The 24,036-nt window shown below is 41.9% G+C and overlaps 1 protein-coding gene across 11 annotated transcripts in view; it reads left to right on the top strand.

The window, feature by feature from the left end:
- LOC135577084 (polycomb group RING finger protein 3-like) overlaps positions 1-24,036 on the top strand; it is a 104,930-nt gene that overhangs the window by 6,277 nt on the left and 74,617 nt on the right. For 4 of the 11 annotated variants that reach the window (XM_065044778.1, XM_065044777.1, XM_065044768.1 and 1 more), the window contains exon 2: positions 9,458-9,594. The exons of 2 other annotated variants lie outside the window; for them this stretch is intronic. In XM_065044778.1, coding sequence (XP_064900850.1) covers positions 9,562-9,594 — 33 coding nt within the window. In that variant the 5' untranslated portion in view covers positions 9,458-9,561. Of the gene's footprint in view, positions 1-127; positions 355-9,457; positions 9,595-9,641; positions 11,396-24,036 lie in introns of those variants that run through there. 5 more of the 11 variants (XM_065044772.1, XM_065044773.1, XM_065044774.1 and 2 more) reach the window with 3 other exon arrangements.

Here is a 24,036-nt window from a genome sequence, read left to right as displayed (position 1 = left end):
CAGACTTTCTTTTCAGGGAAGTTTGCTATGTCCCTGGGGCCTGAATCAGGGATGTTGTTGTCAACTGATGAGCTTAGTACAGCCTTTGTACTGTTACCCACTCCGGCTCTTTCATGCAGGTACTGATGATGTTGCAACAAGAAGTCCAAGGTTGATCAAAAGAGATTTCGGGGCCCTGAGAAGAATGACAAAAGATTTGAGAGTACAGGCAGTGTTTTCCTCAGTCCTCCCAGTAATGGGGAGAGACTTCAGAAGTAAGCATGCCCAAGACACCAATACCTGGCTCCAGGACTGGTGCCTCTGCCAGAACTTTGGTTTCTATAACCATGGAAGAGTGAGTCTTTGAGGCACAAGGTATGCTGGGGCTTGATGGGATCCTCCTGTCCCAATGGGGGGAAAAGCTTCTTTGCTCATAAGCTGGTGGGACTGACTGAGAGGGCTTTAAACTAGAATCGATGGGGCAAAGGGGATACCAACAGGAGAGATGAAAGTAAGCCAAGTGTTGGCATGGCATCGCTTGAGGGTGGCAGTGCTAATGGGAGCATTTACACTGCTCCAGGGAGCACTGAGGGCTTAGGAGCCCATCTGAAATGCTTGTACACCAACACATATGGCATGAGAAAGAAACAGGATGAACTGGAAGGCATTGATCAGTTCCTAGAGCTATGATGTCATTGGTATTCATGAGACTTGGTGGAATGAGTCCTACAACTGGAGTGCTGGTATGGAGGGCTATAGGCTGTTCAGGAAGGATAGGCAAGGCAGGTGAGGCAGAGGAGTTGCACTGTATGTAAGGAAGAGGTTTGGATTGTATAGCCCTTACAGTTAGTGATGATATGGTTGAGAGCCTCTGGGTAAGGATTAAGAAGATGGAAAACAAAGCAGGTGTTGTAGCAGATGACAGCACTGATGAATTGCTTTATAAGCAATTAGGAGAAATCTCTGGATCGGTAGCTCTTGCCCTTATGGGAGAGTCCAACTTCCTAGACATCAACTGGGAATACCATACTGCTGTGACAAGTAGGTCTGGGAAATTCTTGAAGTTTGTGGGAGATAACTTCTTGTCACGAGCACTCAGTGAGACAACTAGGAAAGGTGCCCTCCTAGACTTGTTATTTGTGAACAAAGAAGAACTTGTGGGAGATGTGATGGTAGGTGGCTGTCTTGGCCACAGTGGTCACAAAATAGTTCCGTTTAAAGCTTTTTGTGTAGTGAGGGAAAAAAGGTCAACAAAGTTGCTACCCTGGACTTCATCAGAGCAAACTTTAGGCTACTCAGGGAGCTACTTAGGAGAGTCACCTGGGAATCTGCCTTTGAGGGCTTAGGAGTCTGGTGTGCTGGTCAGTTTTTAAGAACTACCTTAGCTGAACAGAGAACTCCTTGTGGAACTCAAGAAGAAAAATAAATTGAATGATCTCTGGAAGTAAGGTCAGGCTTCGCAGGAAGAATTGTAGTCCACATGTGCAGGGAGAAGGCACAAAAGGCCAAAGCTGAACTAAAGTCAAAACTGGCCAGTGTTGTGGCCGACGAGAGACTTCTTAAGTTACATTAATGGCAATAGGTGGTCTAAAGAAAACATTGGACTGATACTTGTTGTTGAAGATGGTCACCTGACAAATAGGTATGAAGAAAAAGTGGAGGCATTCAATGTGCCTTTTTTTTTTCCTCATTTCGTCAGTCATTAATAATTCTGATAGTCTTTAGGCTGCCCAGTCCTTTAAGTTGAAGGACCATGAGTGCAGGAACAGTGACTTTCCATTTGTGGACACTGAAATTGTAAGGGACCAGATGTATCAGCTGAGTGTTCATAGGTCCATGGGGCCTGATGGGATTCATCCCAGAGTACTGAAGGAGCTAGCGGATGTTACAGCAGGACCCCTCTCGATCATCTTCCAAAGGTCTTGGGAGTCTGGGGAGGTAATCACTGGCTGGAAGCTAGCCAATGTTATTTCACTTCAGAAGAAGGGTGTGAGGGAAGACCCAGGAAACTACAGACCAGTTAGTCTAACCTCAGTTCCTGGAGAAATTATAGCGAAGGTTGTACTGGGTTCTATTGAAAGGCATTTAAAGAACAGTGAAATCATCAGGCACAGTCAACATGGGTTCACGAAAGAAAAGTCCTGTCTAACTAATATAATATCTTTCTATGATAAGGTCACTCACCTAGCAGATGAAGGGAAGGCAGTGGATGTAGTTTTTCTGGATTTCAGTAAGGCTTTTGGTACTGTCCCCCAGAGCATTCCTTCCTGTATCGAGGGCTCCAGAGCTAAATGCGGAACTGCAGGTGAGGTCTCACAAGAGCCAAGTAGAGTGGCAAATATCTGCTGTGGTGCCATGGAGCACCTCTTTCCTCTCCTTGTCTGACCTTGGTGTTTCCTTTGCTGTTTCTCACTCTTGTTCCCTTGTTGTGTGAGCCAACGCACGCAGGTCACAGGAACAGCCAGAGGCCACAGATGCAACCGAAAGAGGAAATTTATTTTGTTACCTCGCTACTGGGGGATCTCTGAAACAGCAATTAAGGTCCTGGGCAGAGGTCATGCAAGTGGAGACACAGGCACTGCATAATTGGTGAAGATGAACAAGCCTGCTCATTTTGGCCTCTATATAGGGATTCACACAGGCGCAGTTTACCACATTGCTTTGATCTTTGCCTGCAGGAATCTCAAGGATGTATGATAAGGTGCCTTTATGACTTTTTTCACAGGCCTGTTATCTAAACACAGAGGTTCTACTTGTGATTTATGTGTTTTTCTACGCCCCAGATGCAGTCGCTTGATCATGTTTACAGTTATCCTCCTTGCCATTCTTGTGCTATTTCCACACGTTCCACCCCCTCATACAAGAGACTGCTTCTGTTGGGGCCAGCAAAGCTGGAGTTGTTCATTTGGGCTTGTCAGGTGTAGCACAGAACAATTTACAAGGGCACGCAATAAACACATACAGAAAAAACACATACATAAACATACATAAACACATACAGAAAAAGAAAAAACATATTTCTACAATAATGCTTTAAATCAGGTGTCCCGTTCATCTTGTCAAGGAATTAAACGAGTCATTTAGCCAGGCATTATCAGTAGGTTGTTTCAGTTGCTGCATTAGTCCCAAAGATGTGAAATGTCTTCTTCCATGCTGGCTAGTTCATCATCTATGTTGAAGCAACACTTGCCTTCAAAATCAAAGCAGCATTTACAGCCACTACCTGCTCAGAGAAAACAACAATAAGAAACACTTATGTCAATATCTTTTAGCATGGTATAATTCTGTAATACAGCTGTTGGGGTTGTCATGTCACATTGTTAAGAGATGTGCAGCTGTTAATTTCTCCTAAAAATTAAAGTAAAATGATTTGGGTACAGTAGAGGCTGAACAAATCTAAGTTCACCAGGACAAAACTTAATTGATCAACAGGAACGTTGTCGCCTTCAGGTAATACATACGCTGTTGTTCCAGCTCCTTCAGCTAGTATTACTCTGGGTTTAACAACCTGGTATGGGAATAATTGCCCATGCAGACTGGAAAGCTGTGGCCTGCACTTATTCAGATTGGACTTGAATTTGTTGTTGGGTCTATGGCAGCAAGAACATTGTTCCAATGCTGTCTCCACTAGATAAAACTTAGGTATTCACTGAAAATACCTGAAATCAGTACCCGCCTCCACTGTATACCAGTTTCCAAGGGAAAACACCAATTCATCAGGTTCAGCATATGCTTTTAAAACTGTTGCACGCAACCATTGATATAGCATAGGTGCAATAATGTCTCATTCTTCAGGACCTCTGACATTTTGCAGCTGGGCATATCCTCGTTGTATCTGATCATCATTGGCTATAGGGCTTAATAAATCTTTTTCATCCACTAATAAATGCATAGATGCAGCTCCACTATCCTAAGCTGGCAAAATCCATGCCAGTATTCCTTCCCCACTCTTCTGCTGAGAGATCTCTAAAAATTCCTTTAACTCTCTCGGAGGGTAAGGACACATGATCTGCCCCCCATCTGCTTGTTCCTGCTGCCGCATCATTTGTATGTGGGGCTGTGCTCCCACCACCTCCTTGCCATTTAAGTCAGGATCAAATTCAAACTCAATATTGGAGTCTGAGGATTCACTCCAAATATTTCCATCCCATTCCTCGGGATTCCAAGATTGTTTTGTGGTGAGAGCACAAAACTGAGAACTAAAAAACTTTTTCCATATTTATCCCTTTGTTTCTTAGCAATGCGCACTACCAACTGCTCTACATTATCTTGCAACTCGTAGCAGCGCTCTGCTTGAACTGTAATTACTTCTTGCGTGATCACCTTTGCATCATGTAAAATCTCAACCTCCTATTCCAATTCTCTCATTTTACTCTGCAATGCAACAACTTCATGGTCAAGAGCTCTAAAACCAGTAACTAATAACCATCCCAATTTTCCTGCTAACTTGCGAGAAGGATCCAATGCCGTTTTCCACGGCAACACGCGCATAGCTGTTTCAGTTGCTTGGGGGGTAATCACTGCCCCCTCATCTATCTCAGGCCATGCCTCCAAAGGAGCCAGTTTTGCCAGAAAAGCAGCCATGGGGGCCTGGTGCTCCGTACTGGGCCATACTGGAATGCAGGGAGTCACCAGCATAGCCTCCCCAGTCCCTGACTTTTTTTCAAACCATGGCATGTCTGTTTTTAGTGACTGCTGACCATGCCAAATGTGTGAACGAACACAGGCAGGTTACAGGAACAACCAGAGGCCACAGATGCAATGCAAAGAGGAAATTTATTTTTGTTACCTTGCTACCGGGGGATCTCTGAAACAGCACCTAAGCTCCCTGGCAGAGGTGACACAAGCAGAGACGCAGGCACTGCAGAATTCAGCCCTTGGTGAAGATCAATGAGCCTGCTCATTTTGAAATGTATACAGGGATTCATGCAGATACAGTTTACCACACTGCTTTGATCTTTGCCTGCAGGAATCTCAAGGATGTATGATAAGGTGCCTTTACAGAACCAAAGAATAGTTAGGGTTGGAAGGGACCTCTGGAGATCATCTAGTCCAACCCACCTATTAAAGCAGGTACACCTAGAGTAGACTGCACAGGAATGCATCCAGGTGGGTTTTGAATGTCTCTAGAGAAGGTGACTCCACAATCTCTTTGGGCAGCATGTTCCAGTGCTCTGTCACCCTCAAAGTAAAGAAGTTTCTCCTCATATTCAGATGGAACTTCCTATGCTTTAGTCTGTGCCTGTTGCCCCTCATCCTATTGTTGGGCACCACTGAAAAGCATCTGACTCCATCCTCTTGACATCTACCCTTGAGATATTTATAAATATTGATAAGATCCCCTCTCAGTCTCTCCTCATAAGAAAGATGCTCCAGACCCCTGATCATCTTTGTAGCTCTCTGCTGGACTCCCTCCAGTAATTCCTTGTCCTTAAACTGAGGAGCCCAGAACTGAATGCAGTACTCCAGATGCAGCCTCACCAGGGCAGAGTAGAGGGGGAGTTCCTCCCCAGGTGCAGGACCCTATGCTTGCCCTTGTTGAATTTCATTCGATTCTTCTCTGCCCAGTCCTCTAGCCTGTCCAGGTCTTGCTGAATGGCAGCACAGCCTTCTGGTGTGTTAACCCTTCCAGTTTAGTATCACCAGCAAACTTGCAGAGGGTCCACTCAGTCTCTTCCTCCAGGTCACTGATGAACAGGTTGAACAGGACTGGACCTAGTACTGACCCCTGGGGCCCCCACTAACTACAGGCCTCCAACCAGACTCTGCACTGTTGATCACAACCCTCTGAACTCTGCCATCCAGCCAGTTCATGATCCATCTCACCATGCATTCATCCAGCCTGCACTTCCGGATCTTGCCTATGTTGTGAGAGACAGTGTTAAAAGCCTTGCTGAAGTCAAGGTAGACAACATCCACTGCTTTCCCCTTGTCTACCCAGCCAGTCATACCATCATAGAAGGCTATCAGGTTCGTCAAGCATGCTTTCTCCTTGTTGAATCCATGCTCACTACTCCTGATAACCTTCTTTTCCTCCACATGCTTGGAGGTGATGTCCAGAATCAGTTGTTCTTTCACCTTTCCAGGGATGGAGGTGAGGCTGACTGGCCTGTAATTTCCTGGGTCATCCTGCTTGCCCTTTTTGAATAGTGTAGTGACGTTGGCTTTTTTCCAGTCCTCAGGCACCTCTTCTGTTCTCCCTGACCTTTCAAAGATGATGGAGAGTGGTTTAGCAATAACATCTGCCAACTCTCTCAGCACTTGTGGGTGCATCCCATCAGGGCCCATGGATTTGTGGGTGTCCAGTTAGTCTAAACTATCTCTAACCTGATTCTCTCAACTAAGGGAAAGTCTTCTGCCAGACTTTCTCTCCTGTCTCTAGGGTCTGGGATACCTGAGGGCCAGTCTTAGCAGTAAAGATGTAAGCAAAGAATGTATTCAGTAACTCTGCCTTCTCTGTGTCATCTGCCACCAGGGCATCCACCTGATTCAGCAGCGGACCTACATTTTCTCTAACCTTCATTTTGCTGCTGATGTAAGCAGAGTAGCAGCCATATCCATTGGCGTGGGACACAGAGACCCTTGGGTTTGTCTCCAGCAGCCAGGCCGGAGTAATCCATAAGTTTGCCAGAGGTAGCAGCCTTATAACATCCCTTAACAGTGTTCGCCCCTATTCTGGACTCTCATGAGAGAAAACTTATTGTCTTGCATTAAAAAAACATTTGGTACAGGTGAGAACTACAATTTGCCAATCTATCAAGCAACTAAGAGCAGCCCCAGCAGTTTGGGTACTCCTGTAAATAAAATAAAATGCATGTTAAAATGCTAGCACTCGGTCCTGAAGTTGTTTGTATTAAGGGTTAGTATCTTTGCACAGTCACCAATAGCTGGTCTAGATAAAAAAAACTAAGTGTACTTCATTATTAGCTTTCATAACGCATCGTTGTCTTTTTGCATTCAGAGCACGTAGCATATGGGCAAGTTTGGCTTTTTGATTTTCCCCTCTTAAGAAGATAAACGCCACTCTTTCCTTCCATCTGAATTAGAACGTTGCTGTGTTCTCTCCAAGTAAGGGGAGATATTTGATAATGTCTTTTGGAAAACATCTTCATTGATCATAAGCTTGTGTTATGATGTTTTTAGAATGCTCTGTAATTCAGTTTCTACTACCACAATATAAATTAGGACATTTTTTGCTGAAGGAATGGATTATGTTGCAGCAGAAGCATCCTCAAGTCCATTCTTCTCTACAGCCAAGAGATTTTCTGTTCTCTGTGTGAAGTTTATTGTTGTTAGTACCAACACAAAGGCTTTTAATGCCACTTTGCTTTCAGTGTGGCAATGTTTAACATTTATCTGAATTTTCTCTGAAGGTGGTAAAAAAATGTACCCGAAGGAGGTCCTGAGAGATATTTCAGTTGCATTGCATTCTGGTTTTTGTCTATTGTTGTCATGAAGTTTCATTGTACCATAGTGTTTATCATCTTCTTAAGGAATATAAAAGCAAACTTATAATTGCAGACTATGCCTTTGTTTTTGATGGAGGAAGATAAAGAAGCAGTATTCATTGTTTGTCTTTATGTCATGTTTTAACCTCAGCCAGCAACTAAGCACCACACAGTCGCTCGCTTGTTCACCCACCTCAGTGGGATGGGGGAGAGAATCAGAAGAGTAAAAGTGAGGAAACTCATGGGTTGAGATTAAGACAGTTTAATAGGTAAAGCAAAAGCCACGCACACAAGCAAAGAAAAACAAGAAATTCATTTGCTACTTCCCATTGGCAGGCAGGTGTTTAGTCATCTCCAGGCAAGCAGGGCTCCATCACATGAAACAGTTACTTGGGAAGACAAATGCCATAACCCTGAATGTCCCCCCCTTCCTTCTTCTTCCCCCAGCTTATATACTGAGTGTGATGTTGTATGGTATGGAATATCCCTTTGGTCAGTTGGGGTCAGCTGTCCCAGCTCTGTCTCATCCCAACTTTTTGTGCATTCCCAGCCTACTTGCTGGTGAAACGGTGTGAGAAGCAGAAAAGGCCTTGACTGCTTAGCAACAACTAAAACATCAGTGTGTTATCAACATTATTCTAATACTAAATCCAGAACACAGCACTATACCAACTACTAGGAAGAAAATTAACTCTATCCCAGCTGAAACCAGGACACTGTATAACATCTGGATATTTCCTGTGTGAATTACCTTTATAAAAATTGCCTTCATTTGTCAAGCTAATATGTTCATGTGATTATGCTCTGTTTGGAAAGTGATGGAAAATATATGAAGATTTTGGAGATATGGCAGATTTCCATCTGAATTTTTTTTGAAAATGAAATGGAGAGCAGATACTTTAAAATAGATTTTGAGAATAATACTGCTTGCTGTGGATCTTCAAATACAAATCTTTTTAACAGAGCAGTCATTTTCTTCTGTCATTCTCATTTGTGCAGATGTGGTGGGTTGACCCAAGCTGGCAGCTAAGCATCACACAGCTGCTTGCTCACTTCCCCCACTAGAGGGACAGGGGAGAGAATAGAGGAGCAAAAGCAAGAAAACTTGTGCTAAGAGATAAAGATAATACAATAAGCTAAGGAAAAAGGAAGAAGATAGAAATATGAAAAAAGTAGACCGATGTCCAGACAGTCCCTGAGCAATGGCTACTTACACAAAACCCCCCTCCCCTCTGATTTTGTTGCTGTTGCATGTTGTTACATGGCATGGAATATCCCTTTGGTCAGTTCAGGTCAGCTGTTCTGGTTGTGTTCCCTCCCAATTTCTTGCATTTCCCAACCTATGCGCTCTGGGGCAGAGTGAGAAACAGAGAAGGCCTTGACACTGTGTAAGCACTGTTCATCAATAGCTAAAACACTGATGTGTTATCAGAATTGTTTTGGTCACAAATCCAAAACAGTACTGCACTGCCACAGCTCTCTTCCTCCTGAATAAGCTCTGCTATCCACGATGGGCTCCAAGCTGTCTGTGGATGACACTGTGCATGTTGTGATTGTCAGAGGTGGCTTTGGAGGGACGGAGATGCCAGCTATCTGAAGCCCTGGGCAATCTACTTTGTGCTGGTGGTTAGCATCATACAGGCTGCTATGAAGAAAATTAACTCCATCCCAGCCAGACCCAGTACAGCAGATAATTGATTTTTATTTTTTTTTTTTTCATTTTTGTATTTTTCCTACCACGTTATATCAGGACTGCTTGAATTTTGGGCTGTTTTTTACTTTTCTGTGGTAATCTTGTCCTTTCATAGAGGATGTTATATGGGTGTTTCCTGAAGTTCCTTTTTCTTCTAATTCTGGCAGGCTTTCATTTTCTTTATCAAAAATGAATGCCTTTTTTTTTCCTTTGAGTTGTTCTGAATTAATACATGTAGGTAGTGTTAGGTGAGCTTAGTAAGTTAAGATTTCTATGTGTTGCTGGATTTTAAGGAGTTTTGGATGCTAACTTTTAGATTATTTTTATATCTTTTCAGGTCTCTGGATGGCAGACTGAAAAGAAATGCAATTTTAAGAGGTATGCCTCATGTAGCCCAAAATATTCCTGACTAGCATATGTGCTAATGATAAAACCACTCCTATGAGGAGGGGTCTCTGCCTGTCATCTGTTTCTGTGAGTCTACTCTAAGTTTTCTTTACTGTAATCTCTGAAAGCTGCTTCTTCAAACCTGTTTTGTTAGTGGCATAACTTTACTAAAGAGGTCTGTAATATGTTGCTTATCCTTTGGGTTGGTAATTTTAACAAGACGTTATCTTAGCAGAGAAAATATAGCATGAATGAGGATACTTGACTGACATGTCTAACCCCTTCTACCCTCTCCTGTTGTGGATTTTCTTTAAAATGGGAGAGTACTCCAAATGCTTTTGTAGTTTCCTTTACTCCATTCCTTGGATGAATACTTGGGCTATCAAAAGAAAACTTTTCTTTCTCTTCAGGATTGAGTCAGGTCTCTGAAACTTTATAAGGTCTTCTATTTCTTTAAGTAGTCACAATGTGGATTTTTTGGTTCTGTCTAAAGAATGGTTCCTAGTGAAAAGTGCTTATTTTGGGGGTTAAGAACAGCTCTTCAGCTCATCACAGAGCTGCTTGTTTCACTGGCTTCTAAACTCTGTTTGCAAGGGTCCTAAAGAGTGATCTAACCAGGAAAGGGCTGATTTTTCACATTTCATGTTTCCTGCTTTCTTTTTCAGTAAATGGGATGCAAATTAATTTTAAAGAGGTATCATCTATCTGAGAAGAGTTTTATAATTTAAAAACTGTGAAATTAGAGTGGAGAGTAGTTTCCTCTCTTCCAATAATGGATTTGAGTGTAAGGGATCATGTTATGACGCTGGTTCTCACTGGCTGGGTTAAGAGTAAGATGTTTCTGATCAAATGCCATTGTGCAGTAGATAAAGAATTTCAGTTATTTACAGTACTTCTCAGTTTGTCTAAGACTTCCTGTTTTAGCAGATTATTTAAACAAGTAACTGAGTAGCAGAGCTAGTGAAACTTTGTATCCTACAGATTGATCTTGATTGGCTGTGACTAACTTTTTAAACAAGTTATGCTAAGATTTTTCTGTAACTCTCCACTAATTGCTACAAAACAGTATTTTGGATAGAGGTTTGGTGGCAGCTGAGGTTTGCTGTGTTCAATTGTGGAAAACAGACATACAAAAGCTGAAGGTAAAACTGCAAATGTTCGAGTCCTGGTCCCTCCTTCATGGCTGTTTGCTTTTATTTAAGAACATAAGTATCTATGAGATTTTTTTACCTGTGAACTTGACTGCAATCATATGAAAGATTCAGAAATTCTTGGCCATGCATCTTGTATGCACTGACTAGTCACATAAGCATTGTTACCAAAGAAAGCCAAGCTAAAAACATATTCAGTTAATATATAGGTGTGCGTTTCCCGTATAGCTCCAGTGTACTCTAGTGAGTTTATAAATCAGTCTCTAATCCAGAAGGCTGAATGTGATGTGATTTTGTTTTCTTAAATTAAGAATAAGAATTTGATGCAACAAGACTTGAGTCTAGATGATGCTTTGCAAAGATAAACTTATATTCTGTTCTTGTTACTTAAAGCTACAACTACTTTCACCTCTAATCTTTTTCTGCTAGTTGTGAAAGCAACAAGGTTTAAATGCTGTGATCGTGCTATCTTAATTAAGTAGAGTTGATTTCTATGTAACTATGACTAGATATTGTTTTCCTCAAGTACTCAGCGCAACTTGAAAACAGTCCAAGTGATAAGAAATTTGTCTTTCATATCATTCGAATAGACCAATGCATGGAGTATTAACATTTGATCCCTTGCTTAATAGGGGTGAACAATGTGATTTCATCTGTTTTGCGATTTTAAATAGACTGAGCTTTACATGGGCACTTCCTGTTTATTTGGAACAAAATGCATTTAAACTTGAATGCAGGTAAGAATCTGTGCACTAGGTTAGTGGATAGTCAGGAGGGTTGGGATAATTTGTTTCAAATCTGTCTCTTGTTTAACAATGGCCATAGGACTCCTCTCAGTTACAATTATTGTTTGAACTATTAGAAGGCATAATAAGTTGTGTTTGAATGTTACAAGCCATCTTACAACTTATGTATACTGAAAATATGTATTTACTATTCAGAGGTATTTCTTTTTCCTTTTTAAATTCAAAATTAGATTGAATTACTTGCTCTGGAGAAGTTTTCAAATTAACTTTTGGCTTTCTTTTGGACAAAGTGCTTGCTGATTAAGGGATAGGAAGATGGGATTTTTACAGAGTCTGTTGCCTGCATTCCAAAATGGGGGTGGGGGGTGTTTTACCTTTTGTCACATACCTTTTCTCTCTGGCGACCAATGACAGAACCCAAGGGAATGGCAGGAAGATGTGCCAGGGGAGGTTTAGGTTGGACATTAGGAAAAGGTTCTTCACCCAGAGGGTAATGGAGCACTGGAACAGGCTCCCCAGGGAGGTGTCACAGCCCCAAGCCTGACAGTATTCAAGGCGAGACTGGACAATGCCCTCAGACACATGGTGTGAACTGTGGAGTTGTCATATGCAGGGACTTAGAGTCCTGCAGGGACCTCACAAAATCATCTAGTCCTCAAGCAGGGTCAACTAGAGACAGTTGCCCAGGACTGTGTCCAGTCAGGTTTTGAATATTTCCAAGGATGGAGACTCCACAGCCTCTCTGGGCAACCTGTGCCAGTGTTTGCCTGCCCTCACAGTGTCCTGGTTTTGTTAAAAAAAAGACCAGTTCCCTTTTAGTGATTTTTCTTTCAGCTAAGTTCATTTACTTTCTTCCAGCATTCAGGAACCTTTCCCATTCACTATGACCATTCAAATATAATTGAGAGTGTCCTCACCATGATATCAGCTCCCTCAGCACTTGTGGGTGCAACCCATCAAGCCCCATGGATTTATGTATGTCCAGTTTATTTAAGTGCTCCCTATGTCCTTCTCCACCGAGGGTAATTCTTCCTTATTCCACATTTTCCTTCTGGTCTCAGGGGCTTGGGATTCCTGAAGGCCAGTCTTATCAATAAAGACTGAGGCAAAGAATGCATTGAGTACCTTGGCCTTTTCCATGTCCCTCGTTACCAGTTCCCCTGTTCCATTCAACAGCTGGCCCATGTTTTCCCTAGTTTTCCTTTTGCTGTATATGTACTTGTAGAATCCTTTCTTTTTGCTCTTCATGCTCCTTACCGAATTCAGCTCCAGGTTGGCCTTGGCTTTTCTAACCCTATCCCTGCAAGATCAGACAGCATCTCTGTTATGAGCAAAAAGCAGTTGTGGATCCCTCAGGGATGAGGCACAACACTTGGCAAGTGAAAGCTTTGGCTTTAATGAAAGCATAGCATTACCACAGTGAGAGCGCCCCAGGACACTGATGCTAATCAAATGGGGACCTGACACAGTGGAACCCTGCTCGGGAGTGAAGCTCAAGGGGGTGGATAACAAAACTTGTGCTGATTAACATGAGATACATATGCCATGTCCTGTTTTGCTCATTAGCGAACTCACTGATGTAATGCAGGCACTGTTGTAGGAATTCTGAGATACACAGCTGGCCTTCACGTTGATGCCCATGTAAGGGTATGTGCAGATGAGGGAGAAGCAAACTATTCCAGGTTACTGTAACAATGAGATAAGATGAGCTTGGGACTCTACATACTCGGATTGGGGAGGTGAACTATCCTGGGCTACCATAACAAAGTCTTCTTATGCCCTGCAATCTCTACACTCATCCTGAGTACCCTGCCCCTGCTTCTACCTCTTATATGCTTCCTTTTTATGTCTGAGTTCAATCAGGAGCTCCTTGCTCATTCAGGCCTTTCCTTGCTTTCCTACTTGTTGGAATGGACCTTTTCTGAGTTTGGAGAATGTGATCCTTGAATATAAACCAGCTCTCCTGAATCCCTCTTCTCTCTAGGGCCATATCCCGTAGGATTCTTCCAAGCAGATCTATGAAATGCTTGAAGTTTGCTTTTATTCCACTTTTTGTGATAGATGTGAATGCTGGGTTAATTTAGGCCTTTGAGACTGTTAGCTAGGCACTAAAGACAGATGCTGAAACTTTTAAAGACTATTGAAACTGAACATAAATCTGTCTCAATGCTTTTATGGGAACCCATCAGTAGAAGAAGGATTAACTGTTTTGTTTAGTTGATTGATAATTACAAAACTAATAATATTTCATATGGAATTAGTAAACTATTTAGACAAATGTAAAATCTTAAGCTTCAATAAATGTTGAATTCACTATTGGTGACATAGAAATAACTTTGAGCAAACATCAGCACAAGTCCGGGAGTGTATTCGTAATTGTGTAAGTGAAATTAAGATTGTTTAACACTAGAGTTTTGGGGATTATTTTTGGTATGCCTTTATGATGTTGTGTCAAAATAGTTCTAACATTAATAGCTTTGTAATTATTTTTTGTTCTGTTTCCTTCTAATATTTTAATTAGACATAATTCAAAAGCTTTTCCCCTACAACACTGTACTTCTGAGTGTGTGTATGGTTACAGGAAAAATACATTTGTGGTGATTTTATAAAAACTGATTTATGTAAATGACAAACATTTGTTGGGTGGTAGGTCATAGAGTGCTGGTACTTTCTCACCAGAACAGACCTATGGTTCAACTAACCCAGTATCCCATCTGAGGTGACAGATGTTAACAAATGCCATACAGGAATGTGCAAGATATCCTGTGTTAAACATCTATTCAGATGGGGAGTTTCTTCCTAAGTATTCATAGAATCATTTGGGTTGGAAGAGACCTTTAAAGGTCATTGTCACGGAGGCACCCCGAGGCTAGTTTAAGGGACAACAGGGTCCAAAACAACTTTTATTAAACCGGTGAGAAACAGGGTTTTAGCACTCCAAAAGTGACTTAAATACAGGTTTGGATATCAGTTGAGGAAAATTATTAAGGGGCAGCAACTAATACAACAGGCGGTCCACAGAGTGCATGCACATGGCTTCACCAAAACAATGCCGGAACCGTCTCTGAGTCCAGGAGGAGTACACACCTGCCTGAACACGGTGCGGGATTATTTTTAAAGAGATACACGTACTCGTAGTGAGTACGGAAAGTTAGTACACTCGCGATTCTGCGAGGGTAAACTTATAATACACTCACAATCCTGCGAGGGTTAATTTACTTACACGTGCAAATGTGCATGGAATATTACACATGCTTATGTGGAAGCACGGGAGAAAAATACACTCGCGATTGTGCGAGGAAATAATTTATACACATGCTCATATTGAGCACGGAAAGTACACGTGCATATGTGCACGGAAAGTATAAATATACTCGCAATCCTGTGAGAAGTTTTACTCACACGTGTGGTGGCAAGGCAAGTGGAGTCTCCATCCCAGGGAGGGGGGTTCTCGGCAGCAGCATCTGGCTCGTGCTCCGAGAGACCCGCGACAATGGGCGAAGTCTCGACGAGAGTCCCGTTTTTTATAGGCTGATCAGATCTGCCTGTAGGCATTCCAGAAGCTTCTCTGCACATCCACACTGGATGTGGGGTGCCCCTGAAGCTTCCAAACATCCCCCACACTGGCTGCGGGGCCTCGGCACTCCCTTCTCCTAATGGCCCTTGCCAGGGTGCTCTGGGGCCAAACAAAAGAAGCTGTTAGCCTCAAACAGCAGAGAGAGAGATATGTCTACTCCTTCCATGATGGAGGGAGGAGGAGAGAGGGGGGTTTGCATCCTGCCACAGTCATCTAGTCCACCCCCCCCTGCAATGAGCAGGAACATCTTCAACTAGATCCGGTTGCTCAGAGCCCCATCCAGCTTGGCCTTGAATGTTTCCAGGGATGGGGCATCTACCACTTCTCTGGACAACCTGTTCCAGTATTTTACCACCCTCATTGTAAAAAATGTATTCCTCATGTCTAGCCTGAATCTCCCCTTCTGTAGTTTAAAACCATTACCCTTTGTCTTATCCTAACAGGCCTTGCTAAAAAGTCTGTCCCCATCTTTCTTATAGGCCCTTTTTAAGTACTGACAGGACACAATAAGGTCTCCCTGGAACCTTCTCCAGGCTGAACAACCCCAACTCTCTGAGCCTGTCATCACAGGAGAGGTGTTCCAGCGCTCTGATCATTTTTGTGGTACTCATCCTGGTTAATACTTGGATTTACTCCTTGGTAATCTGTGCACATTCATTGTTTTGGCTGAATTCCTGCATAGTCAAATAACTAGTGTTATATTTAATTTTTGTGCCTGGGTGTTTGCTGTTTTAGGTATACTTTTAGACTTAACTTCTAATAGGTAAACAAAGTTATGCTTTCCATTGCCTTCAGAAGGGTTCACTTCCTATTTGGCTAGTGGTTTAAATGACAGTTTAAGCCTACATTTATACAGTCCTAAAATTACATTTGGCCCTTTGAAGGCAACTGTGAGGTTGATGCAGCCTCAGGTGAAAATGAATTTGACACCCCTGGCTTAAGCTATCTCCTAAATATTTCGGAACAATGGCCATAAATAGCTGTTCTGCTATAGAAATGTGTGTAGTTCATACAGTTTTTTTTTAAATTGGAAATCTCATTTGCTATATTGAAACTGCTAAATATGTGGCTGCTCTTCAGTTGCATGGAAACCTAGCTATAAAATAAGGTTTAGAAAAGAAGTAATTGAGTTCCACGGCTGTTGCGGTTGAGATGGACAAACGACATGGACCAAATTCTTTCAAGATGAAAGTAATGGATGCCATTTATTGCTACAAGTGCATTTTTATACAATTCTACCAGTTCATGTGTCTTTTCACTATTGGTTACAAGTTACAGCACTAACATCTCATTGGTTAATTTTTCTATCATCCATGTTATTCTTCTATCCCCTTCTCTCTCACGGGTACATCTCTCCTCTCTCCGGATACTCCTTTACTCCCATCCTTCTCAAGGGTATATCTTAATATCTCAAGGCTGATCTCTACTCTCATATTTTCTGTCAAGGATTCCACAGACCCACTGCAGTTTCCCACAATTTCCCCTTTTTTTATTTTTGCTAAAAGTGCTGCCCTCATTGTCCACTGCAGGGCCCTTTGCAGCAGAGAAATCATGCATGGCAACATTAGTAACACAACCACAACAATCATCAAAATGATCAGTCCTGTTTTCACTACTGGTAACAACCATCCTAAAAACCCTCAACCACTAAGCAATTTATTTAACAAATCCCATCAAAATCTTCACACCCATGTCCTTGAGCTAATAACAAAAAATCTATCGCGACCCTACTCTGCCATGTGGCATGTCTTACAGAATCTACATCTAAAAAAAAATACACTTAAAGCCTTTTAAGTTCTGTTAGTTTGCTTAACTAGTCAGCATCCTAATTTTCTAAAATATTTAAAGCTTTTAGCTGTGCCAACACCAGATCCAAAAGATCCTAAAACCCTTAACCCTGATCCCCAAAAATCTACATTATTATCACATTTTGACTCATATACACGCAAAAAGTGTTTTTCTCGTCTTGCTTTTCTGTGATCTATTATCATAGATACATTGGGCGTTAAGAGAGTTAATAGTCCCAAAATACACAGTCCTTCAACAGCATTAGAAGGAATTCCTGGTCAGACTCTATCTCCACAGATCAAGAATACACCATACAGGAGGTTTTGGGGTCGCTGTTCCCACATTATCAATGACATCCCTTGGATTCTTCTGCGAGGCACTGCACCAACGAGTTTCATTTCTATAGTCACCAAGGGTAGCATTAACATTTTGCAGTTTTATCCATTCATGTTCTTGTATATTGTTCTGACACTTTTCACAAACCAACTGGATACAAGTGTCCATGGGCATAGATGCCAGCAATTCCAGTTCCTGTGGTTCAATGTCTATTTCCAGGAGGCAATTAATCCAAGGTGCCATGTTGGCATTATTACAGTTCGTTGCAATGCCTTTGCACCGACCACTACTTTGAAACAATTGTGTGATGCTGCAGTAGTCACCAAGGAGGATGCCAAAAAAGCATGTGCAGAAGGGGTTTTCTGGAGATGCCATAGCTATGCATATGGAGTCCTGGTCAGTCATGTTGGCTAAAGTACTCCACATGTTAGTCTTTGTGCGGGCATCCAAAACTCAGCAGCTGCAACAATCATTGTCAGGAAGATAACACAGGTTTCACGTTTCGTGCCAGCAACCATTGCGGCCCTTGATCTGTAAAGACATAAGCATAACCTCTCCCCCAGGTTATCAATTGATGTGGCCTTTTCCATTGACCATTAACTAGTGATTTGGCCATAACTAATGTAGGTTCTTTCTGATTTAGCATGGTTTTGGGTCACGCTTGCAAAGTATTTCATCACATACAATGCTTTTGACAATTGGTTTTATGGTGTTTTCCCTACTTCTCCCCCCGTTCTGTTTTAAAAAAGAACAGAACCAAAACAAAAAACACAGTTCAGAAGCAGATACGTGTATTGGACCTTGACTACGTAGTCAGAATCACAAATCGAATTTAGAAGTTCCTCCTTAAAAAGCTCTAAGTAATGTAAAGCTGTGCCAAATTCTGCTAATTGGGTTGAACCTTCAATAATTTTTACAGAATGATGCCAATTGTTATCTTCACACCAAACCACTACAGCTTTATGAGACTTCCCAAAACCATCAACAAAAACTTTGCAAGTATGTAGGATCAGACCAAATACAAGTATGGCCTATGACCTGATGTTAAAGACTTGCAGGTTCTGCAGCAATTTACATTTAGGCATGCCAAAAGCTGTGCTGTTAAGAAAACCAGCTAGTGCAATTTACAAAGACATAGATTACAAATAAAATAAAAAAATCAGAATCAAATTTCACAAATGGTATATATATGACAAAAGGATCATGGCCTATTGAAACTTAAATTCATTCCCTGCTTTTCTTGATCAGAGTAACAAGCAGTATATCAGTCTGCTAGCAATCTCATCATACTGTCCCACAATAGCCACAGGTCGCTTCTATGTTGTAGCTATAAATAGACAAATCTGCAAGTCCAATCGAATACAGTCAACCTGTAAGGTTGTCATAAATTTATTCCTCAAACTTTCCAACTCCATTTTGGCTGTCATATTTATTGGATATTGTTTTCCCTTACCAGATCGAAGTCCTGTTTTAGATCAATCAGTGTAGTATTTGCTTTACCGAAACATTGGCTGTTGATACTAGTGGAAATACAGCATTTGAAATTTCCTTGGAGATTTCTCACTTGCACAAGCAGATCTGCACCATCCAAGCAGCTTCTTGTAGGCTATGCAACTGAACAGAATTCTTAGAAAACGTTACTTGAGCTTACAATTTACTTAACAAATCTTAACCTAGGAGAGGTATAGGAGTTTCTAACAACTATAAGAATTCATGTATTTAAACTTTGTTACAAATTTGGCATTCCATTGGTCTCAAAAAATGGCCTTTCTTTCGTTCTCTCTCATGACCTCAAAAACTAGCATGGTGAATTTACTAAGAAGTCACTTACAACTAATTACCACAGAATAAGTCTATTAACAAATGTTTGGTTTAATTTTCCAGTTTCATTAGAACTATGGATCCACTGCTGATGCCTTTAAATACTCCTTCAGTATTACAGCTCTCTAGCAGTAATATTTCTTGGGGGAGGGGTGCGGGGGGGGGAATAAAACTTCCCTCTCGCCCCCATCTGAGATGGCAAGACGTACAGCCCAGCATGAAAACACATCACTTTGAACTCCACATCAAACCAACCTGGCTCCACTCCACCCTCAAATCAGTAGCAGTCTGACCCAGAGAAGCACTGAACACTGTGACCCCCCAAAGCTGACCAGTGTGAAAAGACTGACTTCAGCAAGGAGGTAAAATGATGAGCTCTTTTCCCCAGATGTGCCAAAACCTAGGAAACAAGACAGAAGCAAAAAGAAACAGCACCAACAACCCCTGATTCAAAGCTGAAAAACAACACAGTGCCACAACAAAAATGGATGACAATACTTCAGGGAGGAAAAAAAAAAAAAAAAGGACAGAGCGGGGGGAGTGAAGCCCCCCTTTCTCTGCTTAGCAGCGGGAAAACAGGTTTTTTCCTTTTTTTTTTTTTTTTTTTTTTTTTTTTTTTTCTTTTTTTTTTTCTCACCGCAGTTCAGATATAGCCAAGGCCGTGCATAATCACTGGTACGAAGTGGGAGGCTCTGGCAAACTCCTCAGTTACAATGAGCTGCACACAGGCCTGGGATATTTTGCTCTTTTGTTTTCCCATTTCATTCCAACCATAATACACTTTATATGCAATTTCAAGTAGCTCAGAAATAGTTACATTCCTTAGCTCCATTTACCTTTTACAATTTAGAGATGTCAAAAAACATAAACCAGTATAACAAGCGTAAATCCATTAGTCTATTTTCCTAGATCCAAATCAGTTAATATTCTAGCAATTTTTAAATACAACCTTTTCCAAATTCACAGCTATCATAGCATTTTAACAATTTAAATGGTTTTCTAACAATATAAGCAATCATTCTAATGTGTAAGGATGCATCCTAAGGGGAGGCAAGGTGGAATTTTAGCAGTGGAACTGGTTCCCATTTTGTAATTATCTCCCCAAACAAGATTCTTTTGGTACCAAATATGAATATGCAAACTAAAATACTGAGCTCAGATATGAAAACTATATACCAAGTTCAAATAAGCAGATGGATCACAGTTACACCAATTTAAGACAATATCTCAAGTTTTGCATTGCACCTTTGAACTGTTTACTGCTCAGCCAGGTGGAGGTACCTCTGGGTCTCCCTGACAAAATAGGTCAGTGCGCGCTGGACCCCCATCGGCACCCGCTGCGCCCCGCCGCAGCGAGCTGGACTGGGCAAGGCCTTTTTTTGTTTTGTTTTGTTTTTTAGTGTCTCATCTGGTGCGCCACAGCTGCTATTCCAAAACCAGGATTCTTTACATGATATGCATACAGAAAAACCAAATCCAGCACACCGAGATGAGACACAGCCTGTCACAGAGTTGCGCAAGTCTGAATGCCGGAATAAAGGTAGCATGCTAGACAAAAGAAAAAAAAATAACAGCTACTACACACAAAATTTTACCATCACATTCATGCAGTAAAGAACTAAATTACTTATGATCTTCTGTATTATCACAAAACGCACATTTTGAGTCAATGAATTCTCATGGTTTAACAGACTGTGAACTTATCGTACCATATAACAAAGACCTACCAAAATTGCAACATGCTTAAACCGATACCCACAAAGAAAACAGGTTAATGAGGAAAGCATCTTGCAGACTTCAGCAAGTTAACTGATAACACACAGGTCACAGTAAACTTTTTCCCAGCTGTCAGAAATGATTTAATGATCTTTTGTAGGGTTTTATTTTGTCCTACTCTTCTCACCCTAAAAACAACATTAATTGCAACAAGGTGTTATACTTCAAGATTCTATTCCCCGGACACTTTTCCCAATCATTTAACTTATACAGCAGCCAACACTGATTCCAATATTTAACAAGATCTTCCTTCCTTATAATTCCAAGTGCTTTCCTAAGTTTTAAAACACCTCCCAATACTGATTTTTCAGGAACACAACTGAAAACAATTATTCCTGACCCCATCTTGCAAGTAAAACCTTGAGAAGGGGGAGGGAGGGGTAGAAAACACAGGCTGCTTGCAGCACGACTGGGAAAAATGGGGAGAAAGTTTTATGGCGCACTGAAAAACAACTAGTAAAACAATTAACTCACATTCCTAACAAGCTGCTTGATTTTCAGAGAGGCAATACACAGAAACACATAATATGTACTGTAAAACTTGCAGATAACATGTTGATAGCAAACATTAGCATTCTCTACTGCTAATTTCAGCACCAATGCTTTGTTAGCTTCTAAGTTTTCAACCTGCTTATTGATGGCCTCTTGAAGATGGTCAATAAATTGCATGTAATTCTCACTGGGATCCTGATTAATAGTTGCAAATGATTTGGCTGCATTGTTGGTTTCAGGCACCTTTATCATAGCTTGATATGTGAGGTCTGTTGACTGCCTCAGGATTTCAGAAAGTTATCGTGCCTGTAGCTGTGGTGTGTCAATTAGTGTCTCTTCCAGAAACGCACAGGGTCCCGTGGTTTAACTGTAATCGAAACTGGGGGTAAATCCCAGCTTTTTGGTAAGTTCGGTTTACGCTCTGAAACTCTACCCCCACCCTCAGGAATTTGCTTTTCAGCAGTGTGGGAGGGAGGCAGGGGCAGGTTGGGGGGACCGAAATCTGTAGGAATTATGTTATTTGGCTCGGTCTGGCTCACCACGGGGGGGTCCTCCCCACTTAAATCTCCAGGCAAGGGGGGATAGGAAAAAAAATGTCAATTTTTTTCTTCCGCGACTGATAGCGGCGGGGCAGAGGGTTGAACCGTGATCAGTGGCGGTGATGCAGACGGCAGAACCGCGGTTGATGATGGTAGAGCGTCGAGCCGTGATTGATGACAGCGGAGCAGTCGGCCAAACGCACTGCTCCGACTGGTGCTCCGACTGGTGCTCTGAGGGCCCCTCCCGAGACCATAACGCTGTTTTTTCATGTGAGTCTTTCATAGCTTTTAACTGATCTCGGGGCCACACATATGTATACGACTCTTTCATAGTTTTTTATGATCTCGGGGCCACACATATGTATATGAGTCTTTCATAATTTTTTTCTGATCTCGGGGCCACACATACGTACGCTCCTCCTTTATTCCTTTTAACTTTCCAATTAAGTGCCGCAGATCCTTATCCGTGTCAGATAATATGGACTTGGGCGGTTTTGACGAATCTTTAGTAACGGGGGGGTCGGAGCAGTACTTAATCTTGCTTTTTTCTCCGAATCTGGCCCAGGAGAGCCAGGAAGACCATCCCCCTCTGCCGCCTCTGCCTGTTGCTGTTTTAACTCTTTCAGAGTATCTAATAACAAGCGCCACGTTGTTAACAGTTCAGTTGCTTCCTTGGACCCTTGGGTAGCACTGTCAAACAGTTTATCTCCCAAGTCCATCCATTGTGACACACTAAATGCTGTCACAGGATTAACCTCTAAACCTTGTGCTTTGCCCCATAGTAACATTTTTCTTAAAGTCAGTTCCGGAAGGCTAACACCCTGCTTCTTCAGAAGCAGCTTCCATGTGGATAATATAGTACCCTCTTCTTTAGATAAGTTTCACCCCCCCATGTTCCCGGTAGCTCACCTCCTCCTTAGCGAGGTGTCTTTTCAATTGATCCGGATCTTCGGCAGCTCTCCTCGGCTGCTCTTATCAGCTGTTCCAGGCTCCGTCTCCACAGCTCTTCTTCGGCTGTTCACAGCTTCACGCTGTCACCTTGTCATGCGAGATCCTCTTTAGGCAGGATCACGTCGGGGTCACCATATGTCGCGGTTGAGACAGACAAACGACATGGACCAAATTCTTTCAAGATGAAAGTCATAGGTGCCATTTATTGCTACAAGTGCATTTTTATACAATTCTACCAGTTCATGTGTCTTTTCACTATTGGTTACAAGTTACAGCACTAACATCTCATTGGTTAATTTTTCTATCATCCATGTTATTCTTCTATCCCCTTCTCTCTCACGGGTACATCTCTCCTCTCTCCGGATACTCCTTTACTCCCATCCTTCTCAAGGGTAAATCTTAATATCTCAAGGCTGATCTCTACTCTCATATTTTCTGTCAAGGATTCCACAGACCCGCTGCAGTTTCCCACACATGGCATAGGTTTTGATCTATTTGATATACTGTGGAAACAAATAACGTTTTCATTCTTCTTTGACAGCTAGTTACTAGGTTAATAAAATCTCAAACACCATAAAACAAATTTGGGTTCTCTCTCTTTTTACTATTTAGCCCTAAGACCTAGAAGTCTTCAGTTACTCTTATATATCATACAGTGTAGATGCACTTCAGTAGTTTATAATGGAATGTAATTACCTATTTCAGTGCTGATATATTTCACATTAGTTTGAAACTTTAGCTTCTGATAGATCTTTATGCTTAGCTTACCACTTAGTCTATTTACCTTAATCCTTTTCTATGTTTAACATGCTTAGGGTTCAGGTTACCATCTTGTCATACTCACAGAATCACAGAATGGTTAGGGTTGGAAGGGACCTCTGGAGATCATCTAGTCCAACCCACCTGCTAAAGCAGGTACACTTAGAGTAGATTGCACAGGAATGTGTCCAGGTGGGTCTTGAATGTCTCTAGAGAAGGAGACTCTACAACCTCTCTGGGCAGCCTGTTCCAGGCTCTGTCACCCTCAAAGTAAAGAAGTTTCTCCTCATATGCTGATGGTACCTCCTATGCTTCAGTCTGTGCCCATTTCCCCTCATCCTGTCATTGGGCACCATTGAAAAGAGTTTGGCCCCATCCTCTTGACACCCACCCACCGTTGTGATATTTATAAGCATAAATAAGGTCCCCTCTCAGCCTTCTCCAGGCTGAACAGACCCAGGTCTCTCAGTCTTTCCTCATAAGAAAGGTGCTCCAGACCCCTACTCATCTTTGTAGCCCTCCACTGGACTCCCTTCAGTAATTCCTTATCCTTCTTAAACTGGGGAGCCCAGAACTGGATGCAGTACTCCAGA

Source organism: Columba livia, chromosome W, assembly GCF_036013475.1.
Source record: "Columba livia isolate bColLiv1 breed racing homer chromosome W, bColLiv1.pat.W.v2, whole genome shotgun sequence".
Taxonomy (NCBI): Eukaryota; Metazoa; Chordata; class Aves; order Columbiformes; family Columbidae; genus Columba; species Columba livia.
Note: the sequence above shows the minus strand (reverse complement) of the source record. Positions and strands in the feature narration are given on the sequence as shown.